At 36.7% G+C, this 20,109-nt stretch overlaps 1 protein-coding gene across 4 annotated transcripts in view; it reads left to right on the top strand.

Annotated features, from left to right (window-relative positions):
• Window positions 1–14,525, top strand: part of LOC145986417 (centromere protein S-like) — a 710,010-nt gene extending 695,485 nt beyond the window's left edge. For all 4 annotated transcript variants that reach the window (XM_083120406.1, XM_083120407.1, XM_083120409.1 and 1 more), the window contains 3 exons: window positions 3,732–3,889; window positions 9,498–9,564; window positions 13,847–14,525. In XM_083120406.1, coding sequence (XP_082976532.1) covers window positions 3,732–3,889; window positions 9,498–9,564; window positions 13,847–13,987 — 366 coding nt within the window. In that variant the 3' untranslated portion in view covers window positions 13,988–14,525. The remainder of the gene's footprint in view (window positions 1–3,731; window positions 3,890–9,497; window positions 9,565–13,846) is intronic.
• Window positions 14,526–20,109: the final 5,584 nt, after the last annotated feature.

Raw genomic sequence — 20,109 nt, 5'->3', positions numbered from 1 at the left:
GGTTATGCGACGATTGTCCAGGATCAGCTGCTCCACGTGCTGAATGTTCCCAGGAATGACTGGCGTGGGCTGTGATCCACCACGACCGGGATCGTCAGTAATAAAGATATGGCCATCTTTGAAGCGCTTACACCATTCAAATGTCTTACTGAGACAGAGTGTCTCATCACCGTACTGAGCCTGAATTCTTCTGTAAATTTCAGCAGGTTTTCTGTCCTCGTTCACTAAAAAACTTCATCACAACACGCTGTTCCATGTAGACGTCCACACTGTTGTCCGCCATCTTGAATAACGGTCTATGCAGAAGCGCGGGAAATAAGCACCGCCTACCAGCAACAGCACACAGTTGCCAGTTCCTACTGCATACAAAACCTCCAGCCTAGGCGTCTTTTTAAAACTGGAAAAAAAATAAGTCCCCGATTGACTTGAACGCCCCTCGTATTTGCTGTTTTTTGTGCAGAAACCAACTTTTACACTAATTCTAAAAACTAAAGAAAATATTTGAATCTTTCTAAATTTAATTTTTAAGGTGAATTTTTGGCGCCATTTTCCAAGATGACTGATTTTCTCCAAACTTTTGCATGGTGGATTTTTAATATAGGTATTGTTCACTATACCATTCAGCAGTATCTGTCACTAAAACATTTGTGTTGCAATTATTTCTGGGTTAGGCCATTTTTTCCATTCGTTTCCTCTACTATACATAACTAACTAACTCTCTAGCCTTCTTAAACCCGAAGGTTCATGGCTGCAGCAACACTGGCCTTCCATCTTTCCCTATCTTGAGCAAGATCTATATACTCTTTTCCATCCCTACCGATTTCCCTTATGTCCATCTCAACGTTGTCCCTCCATCTTCGTCTTGGCCTTCCTACAGGTCTCTTACCATCAGGTTTCCCAACAAGAATCCTGTAAACTCCTCTTTCCTCTCCCATTCGTGCCACATGGCCTGCCCACCTAAGTCTTCTTGATTTAATTATTCTAATAATATCTGGACATGAATACAAATTATGTAGTTCTAAATTATGTAACCTTCTCCACTCACATGTCTCCTCATCCCTTTAGGTCCAAATATTTTCCTAAGGATCTTATTTTCAAATATTCTCAATTTATGTTCCTCTTTCAATGTAAGAGACCAAGTTTCACATCCATATAATACTACAGGCAAAATTACTGTTTTGTATATTTTAACTTTTAGTTTCTTAGATATTAAACGAGAAGACAAAAGTTTGTGATGAGAGAAGTAACATTCATTTCCTGAATTAAGCCTACTTTTTATTTCCTCTTTAATATAATTTTCATTTGTTAATATTACTCCTAAGTATTTGAATTTGGAAACTGGTTCAAATGAGTTATTATCAATAATTAGATTTTGATTATTACCTAACACTTGTTTTCGACCTGTAAGCATATATTTAGTTTTCTTTTTGTTAAATTCCAAACCTATCTCTTTAGCAGTTTTGAAAAATATTTTTACATTATTCTTAATTGTATTCACATCATCCCCCAGTAAGTCTACATCATCTGCATATGCTAAAAACTGAGTCACGCCATTTAATTTTAGTCCTTCTTTAGTTTCTTTTACCTTCCTAACAGCATATTCTAAGTTAAAATTAAAGAGCAATGGAGATAATGCATCTCCTTGTTTTAACCCATCATGAATTGTAAATTTGTCAGACATATTAATACCCACACGAATTTTACTTTCTGTTTCACTGGTGCATATTTTTATCATACTAACAAGCTTCTTAGGTATTCCAAACTCTACTAATATATTATATAATTTATCTCTTTTGACGGAATCATATGCTTTTTTGAAATCAATGAATAGCTGATGGACATTTTGATTATATTCCCACTTTTTTTCAAGTGTGTCTGATGTGAAAAATTTGATCTGTAGTTGATCTGTTACGTTTAAATCCACATTGATAATCACCTATAATTTCATTAGCATATGGGGTTAGTCTTGTTAAAAGAATGTTAGATAATATTTTATATGTTGTTGAGAGTAGAGAAATTCCACGGTAATTATTGCAGTTCATTTTATCACCTTTTTTAAACACAGGAACAATTATGGATTCTTTCCACTGTTGAGGGATTTCTTCTTTATTCCATATTAAACAAATTAATTTATGAATTTGACATATTAATGAATTTCCACCATATTTAACTAACTCAGCTGGTATTAAATCAATGCCAGGTGCTTTGTTATTCTTTAGCCTTTTAATAGCATCTTTAACTTTAGTCAAGTTAGGTTCTGGAACTAAAGGTTCTGCTGTGTGTACTTCATTCACTTCTGATTTATCTCCTACATGGACATTTAAAAGGTCATTAAAGTAGTTCTTCCATCTATTTAGAATATCGCTTGGGTCAGCTAGAAAATCACCGTCTTTATCTTTTATCAAGTTTACTTTAGGTTGCCACCCCTTTCTAAACTCATTTACACCTTTATATAAATCTCTGATATTTTTATTTTTGCTGTTTGTTTCAATTTCGTTAATTTTGCTTTTCAAGTAATCTCTTTTTTTACTTCTAAACGTGCGGTTAACTTCTCGCTTTATTCTATTATAATTGTTTAGATTTGTATAATCAGAGTTATTTAACCACCTAAATCTAGCCTGATTTCTTATTTCTATTAGATTATGACATTCATTATCAAACCATGGCTTACTTTTTCTCGGTTTATGGTATCCTATACTTTCTTTAGCTGCTGATTCTATTGCATTACGTATGTGCTCCCAATTCTTATTTACGTCTGTTTCATTTATATTTTCATCATCATTTAAATCCTGCAAAATATCAAATCTATTTGACAGTTTAATTTGGTAATCTTTCTTAATTCTTTCATCAGTAAACTTTCCTGTATCAAATTTTATAACTTTTAGATTTTGTTGCTTATGATTTAACACTGAGAGTCTTTCTCTTAATTTAGCAATTACTAAATAATGGTCACTGGCACAGTCAGCACCTCTATGTGTACGAATGTCAATTATACTATACATGCAGGATAATTCGGTGCAGTAGGCAACAGCAAGTCATATGTCGGCCATGGTTGGTGACTGCTCCTGCATTGAATTGAATATATTTTATAGTCTCCACCTACAGCTGTGATAGGACCATGACTTGATTAAGTCATTCATTCTTTATATCCCTTCATCTAAGTGAATTTCCATTACCTTAATCAAGCTTTACAAGAAGCTTATACTCTCCAACATGAGCAATACTATTTCTTATGGTAACCAAATTAGATCTTGCTTCCATGTTACTACAAAGATACTAAATACACTGACCAAGGGAGTTTTATTTATGTAAAAAGACACTATACATGTAATGCTTCAACCTTGTATCAAAATTTTTGATTTTGAAATTGTTTTTTAGTCTGAAGAAAGTCCTCATTCAGGGTGGAAACATTACATGTTTTTTTAAGTGTTTTAAGTGTTTTTTTACATTAAAAAAACTGCCTTGGTCAGTGAGTTTAGTGTTTTTGTAACTATTTCTTAGTCTTTATCATGCAAGATATATGATCTCCTCAATCATCAATGTCAGTGATTGTTCTTGTTAATATTAATTAATAGAAAAATAATGTATGTTAAAAAGGAGTTTATACAATGACAGAGTAATATTGAGTCATGATTAATGTGTGTTTACCTTTAAACATTCAGATATTAGTAATATTTTTTTAATAAGGCAAAGAATAATTGTCTTACCAAATCCTTGTGTCCTTTACTTAGAAACTACGTGTATCTGTCTTCAGCAACACACGGAAGATATGCAGAGAAGTAGGAGAAGCAATGAAAGTAACCTATGACAAGAATTCTCTTGAACTTATTTCAGAATTTGTCTGGAAGAAAATGAAAATATACAGTGAAGATTTGGAAGCTTTTGCAAGGTATTTTTTCCCCCTTTGTTCTCTTAAACATTGCATTTTAGTTCATAAACATTTAGAGTTATAGCATTCGCGCTCCATCAGGCACGTATCCAGGAATTCCTTTCGGGGGGGGCTCAACACCAATTTTTTAAGGGGTATAGTAAGAACCTCACAATTGTATGTTTAAGACCAGTGGTTGCAATTGGGTTCCAAAACGGGGGGGGGGGGGGGGAGTGCGAAGGGCGTTGCAAGGAAAGTTTACTTTCTCTTGGTAGCCAAGGCTTAACATTAAGAGACCATAATTTTGAAACAGAAAAATAAAAAATGGGGAGCAACTATCCCTTAAATCGTTGCCACTGTAAGGCTATCATTTTAATCAGAACGTGAAATCGGAACATTTTTTACCACTTGACTCCTCTGTTTCCATGCATTAATAATGTGTGCCGGAACCATCTCAGTATGTGTGTTTGTCCATTTCTTCTCATCAGGTATAAAAACATCTATGGTATCTTTGAGTGTTTTTACGAAGCTGTTACACATGCACGGGATGGACAATCCACTCGACAACGTGAGATTCAAATTGTAGGTTGCGAGACAGCTCTCGAATATTTCTCTCTGATTCGAGTCTGAACACCACTAACGTGTCTTGTCCTCCCATTTTTTCAGCTCTTATAAAAGCCGAAACCCACCAAATTGTTCAGATTCAGGCCTTAGCACTCACAAGTGTTCAAAAATGCCTGTCACAGCTTCCGCTGTCTTGTTATATATTGGCACGAAACAAAGGAAGTCTTCTCGAATACAGGTGGATCAACAAACAATTAATGCATAATGAAAACCCTTCCGTTCCCAACACATCTAATGTTTCATCTCCCAGTATGATCATTTATCTCCAGAGACGTGCCCAAGGGAGGGTTGGTGAGGTAATAACCCCATTTGACCCAGTATTCCTTAATATATATATATATATAAAAAGGGACGTCAAAGACAGGAAAAAAATGGCAAAATCAGGACTGACTACCAAAAATAGTATTCGTAACCCCTCTCCCTTCCGAAAATCCTGGGCACGCCTCTCTTTATCTCGGACACATTTTTTAAAATGAACTCACCAGAAGTTTTTATCATCGTATTGGAGATTGAAGTAAGATGCGTTCTTCCTGCAGGTTTGAATATGATCCTTTAGGGTGCTGTCGTCTGCCTGCCTTCACACCTAACCTTAACAAGGCCCTAATTTTCCATCCTCGTGACTTGGATTTTCAAGACTTAGGAAGGTTTCAGACCGAAGGGAAACGCGATACATGTCGATTGGAATGGGCCAATCAACAGCAACGTTTCACACCGTAGCGACACAAAAGGCCGCACAAACCTAATCTTCAGGCGACACGGTGTGAAATCTCCCTTATTAGGCCACTGTCATTGTCACCTTGAAGTAGTAGCTCTTGTTGACCACAGAAAAAAATTCTCCTCAACCGGTGGGAATGCTCCTCAGTTTGCTTCTCTCTTCTATATTTTCTGTGCTTGTTCACTATACAGGCAACACCTTACGATTTGATATACACAGGACATGTACTATGTAGACATTTTAACGAAAAATCGGTTGAAGTCAAGGATGACTAGGTGGCTCAGTTGGTAGAGCCCTGATTTGGGTCCTGGTAGAGCCTGCAATTTCTGCCTAAAATGTTTACATATGCAACATCTTCTTGCTTTCTCTTCTCGACATTCATAAATTTTCGGTTGTCTCTTTATGGTAGTTAAGAGTTTGAATGTGTTTCGAACCCAGTAGGCCTAAACAAAAGTATTTTTTTATATCATGAAATTCTCAGACTACATATACGAAATTTAGTTCTGGCAAAACTAAATCATCACTCAAAACTTTGATTTTCAGTTGATCTATGCAGTTTATTTCTGTTTTAATATCCGGTACTGATGAAATATTCACTTTAGAGAGAGAGAGAGAGAAAGAGAGAGAGAGGCCTTGATCTCTTCGGCCCTCGAACCGAGCTAGCACTACTCTGAGGCCCCGGAAGTTCTGCTGTGGTCAATGTCTTCATTTTCGAATCACTATATCTTATAAAGCAACCAGAGGACGCTGACTGATCTGATCACCAATCGACTGTATGAATTGTCACACTTACCTCTGAAATCTCATTAACCGATTCTTTGTACAGATCAATCGAAAAATTGAATCGGCGTATTTATATCCTCATTATATTGTAGAACGTTCCGCAGATAAAACGATTCGTTAATCTCGCCAGTAATTGACTCCTTCTCTCATTCAAGAACGTACCCTCTCCCGCCTTCCAAAGATTAGAAATTACAACGAATCGCCCTACGTGTAGCTCTACCTTTGTTGTGCTGCTGACAAGTCTCTACATAGTCCTCAAGTGCGCTGAAACAACACCGAAAGCGCAAGAAAAGTGTACGTGCAATATTACCAACAACAGGGTTATAGAACATTCTACGTCTTGCCTCGATACTTGTCTATCTCCTTAAATCATCGTCACATTATTCAAAAAGCCAAAAACCTAATTTTATCTAGTGTAAAATAAAAAAAAATCCTGGGGGGGCTCGAGCCACATCAACCCCACCTTGGATACGTGCTATTAACAATAACAGGGTTATAGAACATTCTCCATCTTGTCTCGATAATTATTTCTCCGAAATTATCATGACATTATTCAAGAAGCCAAAATCCTAATTTTATCTAGTGTAAACAGAAAAAAAATCCTGAAGGGGGGCTCAAGCCTCCTGATTCCCACCTTGGATACGTGCTATTGACAAAAATAAGGTTATAGAACACTCTCCGTCTTGTCTCGATAATTATTTCTCTCAGATTTATAAATTTATTATCTTCACATTATTCAAGACGCCAAAAATCTAATTTTATCTAGTGTAAATTTAAAAATTTCCTGAGGAGGGGGGGGGGGGCTCGAGCCACCTCATCCCCACCTTGGCTACGTGCTATTAATAATAACAGGGATGTAAAACATCTCCGTCTTGCCTCGATAATTATCTCTCTCCTTACATTATTTTCACATTATTTAAGAAGCCAAAAACCTAATTTTATCTAACGTAAAGTGAAAAATTTCCTGGGGAGAGGGTCGAGCCCCCTGTGCTCCATCTTGGATATGTGCTATTATCAATAACAGGGTTACGGAACATTCTCCGTCTTGCCTCGATAATTATTTCTTTCCTTAAATTATTGTCACATTATTTTATTTCACACCACAAGAAACAAAAGAAACTCATTTTATCTAGTGTAAACCTAAAACTTTCGGGGGGGGGCTCGAGCCCCCTAAGCCCCCCCTCTGGATACGTGCCTGCGCTCCATGACTGACCCAGTTATTCTTACGTAAGTGGAGCCCTTCATTTTGTGTGGATTAAGGTGTCTGTCAGCTGCACACTGCAAATTCTGACTTAAATTGAGTTCTAACTTGCAAGTAAATATTTCGTACATATGCAACAACAGTACAGTATCTTATGCATGCATTGTGTTCCTATTCATATTCTGTAACCCTTAAATGCTGAGCTGGTACAAAAATTCACCACCACATATTTTCGCTAATGCCGGGTTGGTCCATCTTTGGACCAATCTACATCATCGTGTGTGTGACTTTTAGAACATACTGTGACTCAGATATTTTTTTTGGAGATACATATCTTGATTTCTACATAAGCTTTAAAGTACGTCATGAGTAATCAGTGAACTGTAATTTGATTCTGGCTATATTGAGGAGGGGGTGGGGGAGGTCCCCCTAGATAAAATGCATACTATTTTTTTGGTATTTCCTTTTATGGATTTTCAGAACATTCATTTCTGTTCTTCAGTTCTGATTCCTAGTGATAATTTCCTGTTTGCTGACAAAAGCTTGGTCTTTCAACTTCTTGGAAGAGTGCTAATGGAAAAGGGGGGGGGGGGGAGTCATGTTCCTGCCATTACTATAGACAAATCAACAATGTCACATGCTTTGATAGGCATCGATTGTCAGCAGATTGGAGAAAGAGGGAACAAAGCAGCTAAAGGGAGATTTGGTGGGGGGGAGTATTTTTTTAGCATCTGCGAAGTCTGGTAGTTATACTTTTGTCTTTGGAAGTCACGGACCTAAAGAGGAAATGTTCTTCTGACAAAGTTTCTTCTTGAGGTTAATTTGAGGTTACATGTGTGTGACATTTGTTGCTGGATTTGTGCATTTTGTGCTGCATCAGTCGTTTACTGCAAACGGTGTTGTGCTACATCAGTGGCGTACTGTGGGCTCCCCTCCAAAAAAAGTAAGATGTACAAGATCACCAGAATACCTGGTTTGTCATCAAGGGACATTGAGGTGTAGCTGCATAAATTGGATTCGGATTCAGGTGGAGACGGTGACATAATTAACGGTGGTTAGTGATGACAGATGTTATGAAGAAATGTAGGGTGAACCTTTTTCTCGTAAGTTATGGGTATAAAATTATGCATGTTGCTTTCTTTAATTTGGAATTTTTTTTTCCCTCCAAAAGTATCAACAAGTGCATATTTTTTGCAATGAGAGAGTCACATATATCAGACACCATGCAGGTACTGTTTTTTACCTCATGTTGTGACATTGTCTATGTGGGAGCCAGCCAAATTTGAAATTTGGTAAAAAAAAATATATATTTTTAAATTTCTTACTTCCTTCTCTACTTGATAAAGGAAAAATTGATTTTTTTTTTACAATAGGCTTATATCTTATTCCATGCTGAACAAAACGAGGTGTGATTGTAACTCTACATTTGTAGCTTCTGAGATATTCATTTTTATTTAAAACATTGCAGAATTTTAAATTCCCAACTGAATATACCCTCTGCATTTGTGCAATTATCAGGAAAAACACCCTCGCCTTTTAAGGATTAAATTTTTAAGTTACATGCTTATACTTTCATGGAAGCCTCATACCCCATCCCTACTAGTTTCCACACAGTACAGTTCTTGCTTACTTCACTAATTACTAATCCATTACATCATAAATATATTCAAACTATTTACATTGCCAATGAAATATTGTAAGAATCGGGAAGAAGAAATCATCACTTATGCCACGGTATGTTTCATTGATGTAAATTTGATATTGAAAAAATGGTTCGTTATAATCTCACAACACAATTTTGAACATATTATTCAGATATAGAAATGTATGCAAGAAATGTAGGTTCAACAAGGATTTCTAGCATACTGTGGTTCTACCAACTGAGCTACTGAGCGAGCCCTGGTTTGACTTTGCCTCACTTTTCCATGGTTGGGCAATGTTGGTACAATGTAAGACCAACTTCAATGTGTCAACCAATGTCAACTCAACCTTCCTCATAGAAAAACTCTAGTTGGCCCAACGGTTCTGGTTAATTGGGTTACCTGTGTGGAAATTGTCTTAGTTAGTGTCACTGCAATGCTGTCAGTGTTTCAAAGGCAACAGAGCATAGATCCAGGGTCGAGTCTGGTCAAGCCTACAATTTTGCTTACGTTTCTACATAGTACATCTCCTGTGTGTGCTTAAACATAAGGTAAAAGTCAGACAACATGTTATGTAGCCTTAATTGAAAGATTTTTCTTCGTTATTTTTACATACAATAGGATGTGGTATTTGCATACAATAATATTGCAACACTTATTTTCCAGGCATGGGAAACGGATGTCTGTAAATGCTGATGACGTGAAGTTACTGGTCAGGCAGAATTCATTCCTGGTATGTAATACATTTCTTTCTTGAAATTCTAAATGTCATTTTACATACTGGTGCACAAAAGTTAGGAGATAAAAGTAAAGAAAATAAGTTTACTTTGCAACATGTTAAAGTCAAATTGTTTTGTGATATGAAATAAAGCTAGCATCCCACAAGACTGAAGTAACACATTGCATCAAGACATGTACAGTACTTTCAACATGATTTCCCAGAGTTTACTCATGTAAAGCAATGGGGTAGAATGAACCAGGGTCAAACTGACTACACTGATTCTTAGCTTCAGTACTCACTGTACTGATATGAAAAATGTCTCTTACAACACATTTCATTGACCTCCAATTGCCATCATTGCTCCAGAATATATTTGTTACATGATTTCTTGTGAGCTTAGTCTGGGTAATAAAGTCGTTGATAAAAATAATATTTATAATGCTTTTCCATTAAAAATCTCCAGGGAAACCAGATCAATATACATTTAGTAAAGCTTGCCAAAAGGCTTTTCATTGAATACATCTTCTTCTTAAACTTCTGTAAAATCCATATATTCATTCTCATTTTGTAGAGTAAGGTATGCTATGAAGTAAACTCTGTGGTTCAACAGCCCTTTCTTAGCCAAGGCCTATGAAATGCATTTTTACTGGATGATGGTCATCGCCACTGTTATCTGGCTTTGTAGGCAAGAAAATTATGCTAACTGAAAAGTTGTGTGAAATTGTGACTCTACCAGGAATCAAACATGGGTCTTTCATCTTCGATTCCAGTGCTCTAGCACTGAATTTCCGAGTGAACCACTGGTCTCCCCACAATTTAGATTTCTGTATGTGCTTTAATGTTCACCCTTATAAGCTATTTCAAATGGCTAGTTTACTTGAATTAGTTTCCTCAGTTGCGTGGAGATGGCGTTAGTGTTCACAGGTCCAATAGAGTCCAGTAGCGATGAGAAGTTGTAATATACCTAGAATGAATATTAAAACTTGCTCCGAGTTCTAAGTTGTGGAAGGGGAGAACAGAGCCAGTGCTAGCTCAGTATTGAAGCATTGGTATGGAATGTAACAGAGCATTTTTCATCAGTGATCAGAACGCTACATTTTAAAAGTAGCTTTGCTACAGCTACAGCTACTCTTGTAAAATGTAGCTTCGCTACAGTCACAGTTACATTTACCAAAAAGTAGCTTGTTACACTACTTTGTTCGCTACTCTCTACTTTTTGCGCTACTTCTGCATAAAAATACTTAAAAACAGCCATGTGGATATTAAAAAAATCCCCTACTACTGGTAAATAGATTCTGTTATTTATTATCATGATTCCCGTGATTCCATAATTTTGATAGCAGTATTACTTCAGTTACTTATTTTTACTATAGTTTTTGAGAATAACATACCTATGCAAATGGCATTTCAATTCAAATTTGATATATGAATATTGCAATTAGGGTGTTACCCAAATTAATGATTACAACTATACACAAATGATTTTGGTAGGATTACGTATTTATGTTCACATCAACATATTTTTCTTGAGAATAAATATTTCATTTTTTAATAGACTGATGTGAAGGCAGCATTTTGAATGAAAAGTGCCTGGAGCCCTTTGTTTACAAAAGGGTTCCAGGTTCGATACCCAGCGGAGGCACATAATGGCTCGGATCCAGTCTCGATCAGCTTATCTATGCATACAATGGACTCAAAACAAAAACTAGAAAAGACACCAAGTTGGGAGGATGGGATCCTCCTGCTCATCATTCATCATTCTTCCTCGTTCTCACAATTAGCCGAAAGTGGCAGAAAGTGACTATAGATAAGAGAATAATTAAATAAACCATTCATCCACATTGTCATGATTGAGAAAAGATGAGGAATAGATGAGGAGATAAACAGAAGAGGACAAATGGGTGGTGGACTATATAAAAGCGTTTGAAGTTTAATATGGAACAGGGATCTACCTATGAAATGCAAGAAGGTAATATATAATGCATACTATGTGCCAATAATTACGTGATATAGAGAGACAAAAAAAGATGCAGGCAGTGGAGATGCAATTTTTAAGGGTCTATGCAAGAAGACTAGAAGGGATAGAATAAGGAATGAGGAGATCCGACAGACAGTGGGTGTGGTGAAGCTTCAGGACAGGATAGATCAGGCACAAATGAGATGGTTCGGGCACATGAAGTGGATGGATGCAGAAAGACTACCAGTAAGAGCTTACAATGCACAAGGAATGGGAATAATGTCAAGGGGGAGACCAATATGTCTGTGGAAAGAGCAGATAGTGGAGAGTGTTAGGAGAAGAGGACAAGATTGGAACATCGTGGAAAGAGAGGAGTGGTGGAAGACCAGGAAATAATGGAGAGGCTTGACTTCTATGCCGACCCAGTCAGAGGCTGGAAACGGCGAATGATGATGATGTCATGATTAGCAAAAGTTACAGAAAAGTGATGCAAAAGTAGGAAAAATACATAAATTTGAAAACTATGTATACTAACTAAAGAAAATTGTAGTTTCTGCAGGAAAGTCAATAACTCGTACGTACTTTATACAATATGATACAATATATTGAGGAAACTGTCGTGTAAACCGAGTGTTCTAAATGTGTTATAATTTTAAAATTTGTGAACCAATATTGTCGCGAAAATAATTGTAATTCCTGAAACTCTATCATTCTTGTAACAATACTGATAATAATCAATGCTGTTAACGTACTGAGCCATTTATTGCTGGCACTATTCCTTTGTCAGTGCAGTGGAAAATCCATCGCTCGTTTTTGCACTGCAAGTTCTGTTTTACACAGCAATTAATGACATTTTGGTGTCTCTTACACCATGGATATGCACAGGATTTGTTCCGGGGGTGATGCAAATGAGCCACTTTTTTTCCAGCGGTGTAGAAAACGAGGCATGTTTCTCCCCAAAATAGCAATGCAGCTAAAAAGACGTAGCTGTTAGCTGGAATATATTCATATATGTCAGTTAGTTATCTGGATATCTGAATTATTCAGATACTAATTATATAACATGCAGATATCTATAATCTGCAATCTAGATAATCTGTATTTCCATGCAATAGACTTTGTCTTTATGAACCTCCTGCAAAAGTAAGGGTTTTTTCTGACGCTGTTGCCACATTAAAAATTCACCTCAAAATTCTGAGAAAAAATGTAGCTGTAGCAAAATTTTCGCTACAACTACAGGAATTTTATAGCTTCGCTACCGCTACAACTACAATTTTAAAAATATAGCATCGCTACAGCTACAGCTACAAATCTTGTAGCTAGCTAGCGACGCTACAAGTAGTGCACTACTTCTGACCACTGTTTTTCTGACCACTGGACATTATATGGAACAAAGCACAGTATCCAAACTAGCATACTGAAAACTAACTAGCTCCCTAATCTGATTTCCACTCACTTCCATCCTCCTTCTTACTTCTTCATTACAGGCCTCACTTTCTTAGAACACATTTTAGCCTTCAACTTTTACATGTAGTGCTACAAACTTATTAACCTTCCTATGAATACAGTGGAACCTTGATTTTACGTTTTTCTGGTGACCAAGCTGAAAATGCGGGAAAATGTAAAATCTAGGAAAATTTATATCATTTTGCTACATTGGGACCATCAAGACTGAATGCATAATGCAGGAAAATGTAAAATCCAGGAACATAAAATTGGGCTTTCACTGTATCTGTTTTTATATATATTTTTTAACCTTGCTGCCTTCACATGTAAGTGCTCCTGTTTTAATACCCTTAGAGAAGCTAAGTATTCTTGATGAAATAATGAATTATAGACTTACGACATGTCAAAGTGAGTACCTTTTTTTCTCAGAATTTTAATGTTTTTCCTACTCTCTTTCTTAAAAGCAAAAAGTCAAATTAAAAGAACCACAGAAAACAAGGTGGAAGCTGTTGCTCATATTATTGATCCAGTCTGGTTGTTAAAAGTATTTCTTACCTTATCCTCTGTAAAGTATGTGTAATTTACCTAGGTATAGATGTATTCTCCAAAACTGCATCCTTTTCATTGAGGTAAGATACACATCACAATTTTGTTTCATGACTGCTGTCACCATTGTAAAAGTTGACCTTGCGATTGATTTTCCAATGCTATCCCATAGGAGAAAACCATGCGGTGGGTTTGTTTGGACTTTTTGCTATGTTACGCTTCAAATACTAGCATTCTGCATTTTTATCATGTAACTTTTCTAGTATTTTTTTGTATTTTTGTAGATATAAAAAATAATAAAAAAGAGAAAAACTTCTAACCTACATCTTTCTTCTTTTCATGCAGAAAGAACATATGAACAAAGTCATAGAGGAGCGCAGTGCTCTTGCTGCTAAACAGCCAAAGAAGAAAAGAGGAAAAAGGAAAGCTGAAAATGACCCTGTTGTTCCTGAAGAGCCTGAAGCAGAAGAAGATACAGTTAATTAATGTATATAAGAAAATATGGAATATTCTTTTCTGCATCAGGAAAGAACTTCAAAAGAAGAAAAACTGATTTGAAAAGGAATTGCACAGTTATGCATAATGTAAAGTCTCACTTTAAAATTTGAGGATATTACTTTTCACCACTTTACTCTTTTATTTATTTATGCACATTCTCTGTAATCAGCCTTTTAAAATAAATAGTTTTTTTTTTTTTTTTTTTGCGTGCAGTGTGTTCCGAAATAAAAACCAGTAATAGATAGAAAAAGGTGAACTAAAGATAAAGCCTTCAAGTATAGCGACCAACAGTCAGAAGAAAAATCAATCTGTAAGAAATTAGGAATCTTAACAAATAATAACAATTCTAGGATCTTATTCAAATTCTAGTTGCTACTCAACTAGATGCTAACAATAATTTTTGTTTTCTTAATGTAAATACTTCTATCATTTTATTTCATGTTAAGGTATTATCATTGACTGTATTTAACAAAGAATATTAATAATACTTCTGTATCTCTTGCTGGAAATATATTTTTGGATACTAGGTTGGTTACTTTTATTTGAAACAACAAAACAGGTGTTAAATAAGTACATTAAGAATTCTTCAGAAATATCTAAGAGTATATTTTACAGGGCTTTACAAAATGATCGTTGGGGTTTGATGAAGTTATTATGATATTATGTTATGCATAAAATTAATATTTGCCACCGTAATCTTTTGAGAAACTGACCAAGTTTTTGTGTCTCTCTTGTTCTTAATGTTAGTTGCATCAGTGACTGCCAAGAGACAGTTTTCTCACAATGGCAGCTAGTGGTAGTGAGAAGGCAGGGACTGAGGTAGAGGAGGAACATAAACAGTGTCCTTTATGTAACTCCAGAGTATAAAAAAATCACAGGGTGAAATGTTATGTAGCTAGAGCGTCAGGAGAGTCTCATCATATTTGTTTACGTGTTTGATCCATCACTGCAGTATGGTGTTATTCAAGAAATTCTGCATCCTGTCCAACTGCATAATGTAGATATCACTGTCATTCAGCTGTGGGATAAACCATTCGGTTTACATATTAAGAAATGTTGATTCAGTCACTGTTGGTTTGGCAAAAAGAAAGACATCACGTATCTTTTTCTCTGGCATTGCACAAAACACATTGACTCTGGGAGGTGGTTTCATTTTCAACAATCACACATGGATTTTCCATGCTCCAAATACAAACATTGTATATGTGTTCCTGTCCAGAAAGGTGAAATGTAGCCTCATCTGTGAATATCAATATCAACAAAGTTTATCACTCCCATTGATCAGTTCTTCAACGTTCAAGATGGTGGCTAGCAGTAGAAAGCTGTCAGATCGTGCTCCGAATTTGATTGGCTTTTCTGCGCTCTTCGGTTATTTCTTTGTTGTGTTACTTTGCAGGAGCATTAGGCTATTACTTTTGAACAGTGTCGATGACAAATCAATAGACCTAGTGAGTGGAAATGTGGTGGAAGATGTTTTGTTGTTCGAATGGCAAGCATCTTCCTGAATCTCCTCTCCACATCACTGAAGGAGACACGTGGAACAGACAGCAGCCATGGTAAGCCCTTGCCTCACCAGCTCTTGTCTTGAACTTTCTTATTCTTGCGCTGTTATGTGGGATCGTTAAGTTGAACCCAAGTCTCAAGCCAATCGAAAACAAATTCAGTGTGTACTATCACAGTGCCCAGAGCATAAAAAATAAACTCACTGACTGCATTAGGGGGGGGGGGAGATTTTATAGAGCATATATGTACGTACAGTGGAGATGAAACAAAAATCCACAAGAATTTGGAGCTTATCCTCATACATAAGCCAAGTAAACAACTCGTTAATCATGTCACTCCTACTTTCTTCAGGAAATTCACTTTTGAGTGCCATCTCATGCAACAAGAAGCACTCAACTCTTAGTTTCTCAGAATTAAAGATTATGCTTTATTCATGTTCCACAGACTACCCAGCCAATACAATAATTTAGCAAGCCAAGTAGTAATTTTTGAAAATCAGGCATGTTTTACAAGGCTGTTGTGTAATAATGTGTAAGTCTCTTTACCACATGTAATTTTTGTTTATGTTTTTTTTTTTTATTGTTATTTTCTAATGTTTGTACTTTCCAATGTAAAATGGCCAGTGCTGTATTTGAAATCCTTTGTTAAATATATAAAGAAAGAAATACTACTAGTTACCAAAACTAGTGCAAAACCTGCCTCCTTGTGGGCATTGACACAACTACATATTAAGAATGAGAGGCACACAAAAGCTTGGTCAGTTTCTCAATAGATTGCAGTGGCAGCATTCGTTTTTTTTAACAATACTGTTAGTTTTTTTTTTTTTAACACAACTTTCCACTTGGTGCAGCAATGCAGAAATACAGGTCAGGCACCCTACCTAGTTACAATCAACCTTCAATGGCAAATATAAGTTGTGTGCCTTCCCCTACCATCCCACCACCTCCAACCACATATCCAAAGCCCTTCTCCCCTATGACATCAAAGTAGTGCACAAACCCAATGCCAAAATAGCTGATAAACTAAACAAACACAAACATTAGTTCCTCTCCCCCCTTGCTGCAGAGTGCAAGTGCAAGGCACGTTACATCGGCAGGTCCATCAGATCTGTCAATGAAAGAATCCAGCAACACCTAACAGATGCAAAAAAAGCCCAACCCACTACTGGTCTTGCTAAACACATCAAATACAATAGCCATAAAATACAAAAGGTGCAAGTCACACACTTGTAGACACTAAAATTAAGGAAACACAAGCCATTATGCACTTCCCACATGAGCTAAATGTCGATACCGGACAGGCACAGCACACTTGGATTACTCTACTACAAAAGTTAGCGCCGGGAAATATCAGATGACACGGACGCAGACATACAATTAAAAAGAACACCTAGCGGCAGCCAGAGAACTAACAACAATAGAAACACGCCAAGCAACAGTACAACAAGTTCCAACAAGGATGGTGGCAGGGGCCACTGAAATTAATAGAACAAAGAAGAGAAAAACAGTTTTGTGGATAATGTGAATACTAGTTTCTCTGTATTTATCTGCTACCATGTGTCTCTTCTCCCAATTATGAAGACAGTATCAATAATAACTTCATCAAATCCCAACAATCAGTTTGGAAAGTCTTATACCAATGATGATTTGTTGTAAAGTCTGTGAAGTAAGATACAAGAAAAGCTTTCACTAAACTGGTAAGAGATAGGTGATAAAAATGACGATATAAGTAAATCTCTGCATAATGCACACATATCTTCCCAATAAACTTCACAGGAGACCAAATATTTTTTTCGTTAAATATGGTGTTTTACTTATGGCACATATTGCTTTCATTTGCAATATTTCGATTTTACTAAATAAACATCATCTTACTTACCTTATCCTCTGGCTCTACAGCCCTTGTAGGGCATTGGCCTCCTACACAATGGCCAAATGGAACTAGCTCTTGCTTTCTTCCTCCATCCTCGCTTCCAGCTTCCTTAGATCTCCCTCCTCCTGCCTTCCTGCCCTTCTTCTTCATTCTGGTCTTTACATTCATTTTCTCACACACTCCCCCTCCATCCTTTCCACATGTACTAACCATCTTAGTCGCATCCTCTTGATTTCATTCACAATATCTGGCTGCTGATATAGGTCCTGGAGTTCTTTCTTTGTTCTCTTATGCCAGAGTCCCCTTTCATTCACTGGTCCATATATTTTCCTTAGGATTTTCCATTCCTATACAGTAGGTTTTTCTCATCTTGTGCTGTTAGACACCATTCTTCTGCTCCATATGTAACTGTGGGTCTTATTACAGTCTTGTAGAACCTTATTTTGAGATGTTTAGATATGCTCTTTGATCTCAATAACTTCAAGAGGTTGAAATAGCATCTATTGCATGCAGCTATTCTGTTGTTTATCTCTGCACGTATCTGTTAAGATTGTCCCTAGGTATTTGAACTAGGGATGGCCAAATGGATCCGGATCTGAAAAATCAGGATCTGTTTGGATCCGGATCCAAAAGTTCCGGATCCGAGAGTTTCGTATCTCAATCCCATTATAATATTACCACACCTTAAAAGGTATTATGATCTTCGATTACAAGGAAATTTTTCATTAGTTAGTCCTACAAGATTTTTATTCAAGTGTTTTTCCTAAAATACTTTGCTACGCTTCGGCTAACACACTCGTACACAAAAATAATCTTACTTGTTTAACATAAAAAGTCAGAGGTGATTTTGTAAATGCCATTGAAATGAATATGTATTCATTTGAATGTATTGGAAATGAAAACACACATGTGAGACATTCCATTCCAGGATGAAACCTTTAACACATTTAACAAGATAGAAATGTTATACAAACATTATACAATTGTTCTACAGTTACAGTTTTAAAAATTAAATAAAACATTATAAGTGTCCCCCTCCGATTTCCATGAAACTTGACAGGCGTATAGAGGGGCCCAAAGGAAGAAATACGTGTTTTTTTTTTTGTTTCGGAAAATAAACTGTTTAAGGGGGCAAACCCCCTCAAATGTAAAGATGAAGACAAATTGACGCGGGGATCTGACCACTGTGTCCCACTCCAATTTCCATGAAATTTGGCAGGTGTATAGAGGGGCGCTATGCCCCCTGTTTCTTTCTAAGCCATATTTACGTGGTTTCGGGGTCAGATCCTCCCTTCAATTTCTCCTCATCTTGATATTTGAGCAGGGGATTCCCCCCTATAACTGATTTTTAGTTGAAACACAAAAACACGTACTTCTTCCTTTGGACCCCTCTATACACCTGCCAAATTTCATGGAAATTGGAGTGGGACACAGTGGTCAGATCCCCACGTCAATTTGTCTTCATCTTTACATTTGAGGGGGTTTGCCCCCTTAAACAGTTTTTTAGCCGAATCAAAAAAAAGAACATGTATTTCTTCCTTTGGGCCCCTCTATACGCCTGTCAAGTTTCATGGAAATCAGAGGGGGACACTTAGATAACCTGCCTTGTAAGTGTATTAATTACAAATCGCGCACGCATGCACACCCACTATATATATAGATAGATACAGGGTGACTTGTAATTAGATGGATTCCCTGAAAGGGGTTAAAGTAGAGGCAATTTGCAATAAATTTGACTATATGATACCCTGTCCAAAAATTAGTAGTTTTCGAGATAATTGAATTTCTATTGTTTTTTGTTTTTTTTACAAAAATGACAATTTTCCACATAAAAAGATGAATTGAGGTAAAACTGCTCATTGTATAGCACATATTTCAGCTCTTTCTGATAGCTAACAAATAAGTGGTTCGTTTAAAAAAAAAAATTCCCAAATAACAATCGCATGTAAATAACGGGTGGGTCTAAACTTACAAGTGGGTTATAAAAAAATACACTCTTAGTTCACTTGGCAACGTATTATTAACAAAAATGGTATGACACGAAGCGTACAAATTACTTAAATTACTTCCTTGAGTCATCAGCTATCCAACATGGTACAAATGTTGCTAACATTCACATTTGTGTACAAGAAATAACACTTGATTCATTTTCATGTGAATGGAATCAATGAACATTACAATTAAAGAACATTACACGTCTTGCTCAAAGTGGTCACCTTCATTACGAATGCAGGCACGGAGGTTTTTACGGACATTTGGTCTCGTAACTCGTGATGTGATGGTGTCCTTGATGTGATGACCAGCTGTTAAGATCCTCTCCCTGAGCTCTTCTTACGAGTTTACAGGTGTCTTGTAAACTAAGTCTTTCACGTGGTTCTAAATGTAAATGTCGCAAGGCGTCAAATCGATCGGGGGATCGAGCTGGGCAGCCATCATGCTGGTAAATCATGTCACGTCTTGTAGCTAGAGGCACATCCTCCAACAACATTGCCACCCCGTTCCTCAAAAAATGTTCATAAGTGATGCAATTTAAAATTTGGGGCAGGAAAAATGGCTCGATCAAATGATTGTTCATGACGCCCATCTATACTTCTGCCTGGGCATGCGACAGTGGCTGGATAAAAATTACCCAAAGAAATGGATTGGCTGAGGTGGCCCGATTCCCTGGCCGGTTCTATCCCCAGATTTGACGCCTTGCGACTTCTTAATTTGGGGCCACATCAAAGACTTAGTTT

This window comes from Lepisma saccharinum, chromosome 4, assembly GCF_977018435.1.
Source record: "Lepisma saccharinum chromosome 4, izLepSacc3.1, whole genome shotgun sequence".
Taxonomy (NCBI): domain Eukaryota; kingdom Metazoa; phylum Arthropoda; class Insecta; order Zygentoma; family Lepismatidae; genus Lepisma; species Lepisma saccharinum.
This window is presented reverse-complemented; position numbering and strand designations above follow the sequence as displayed.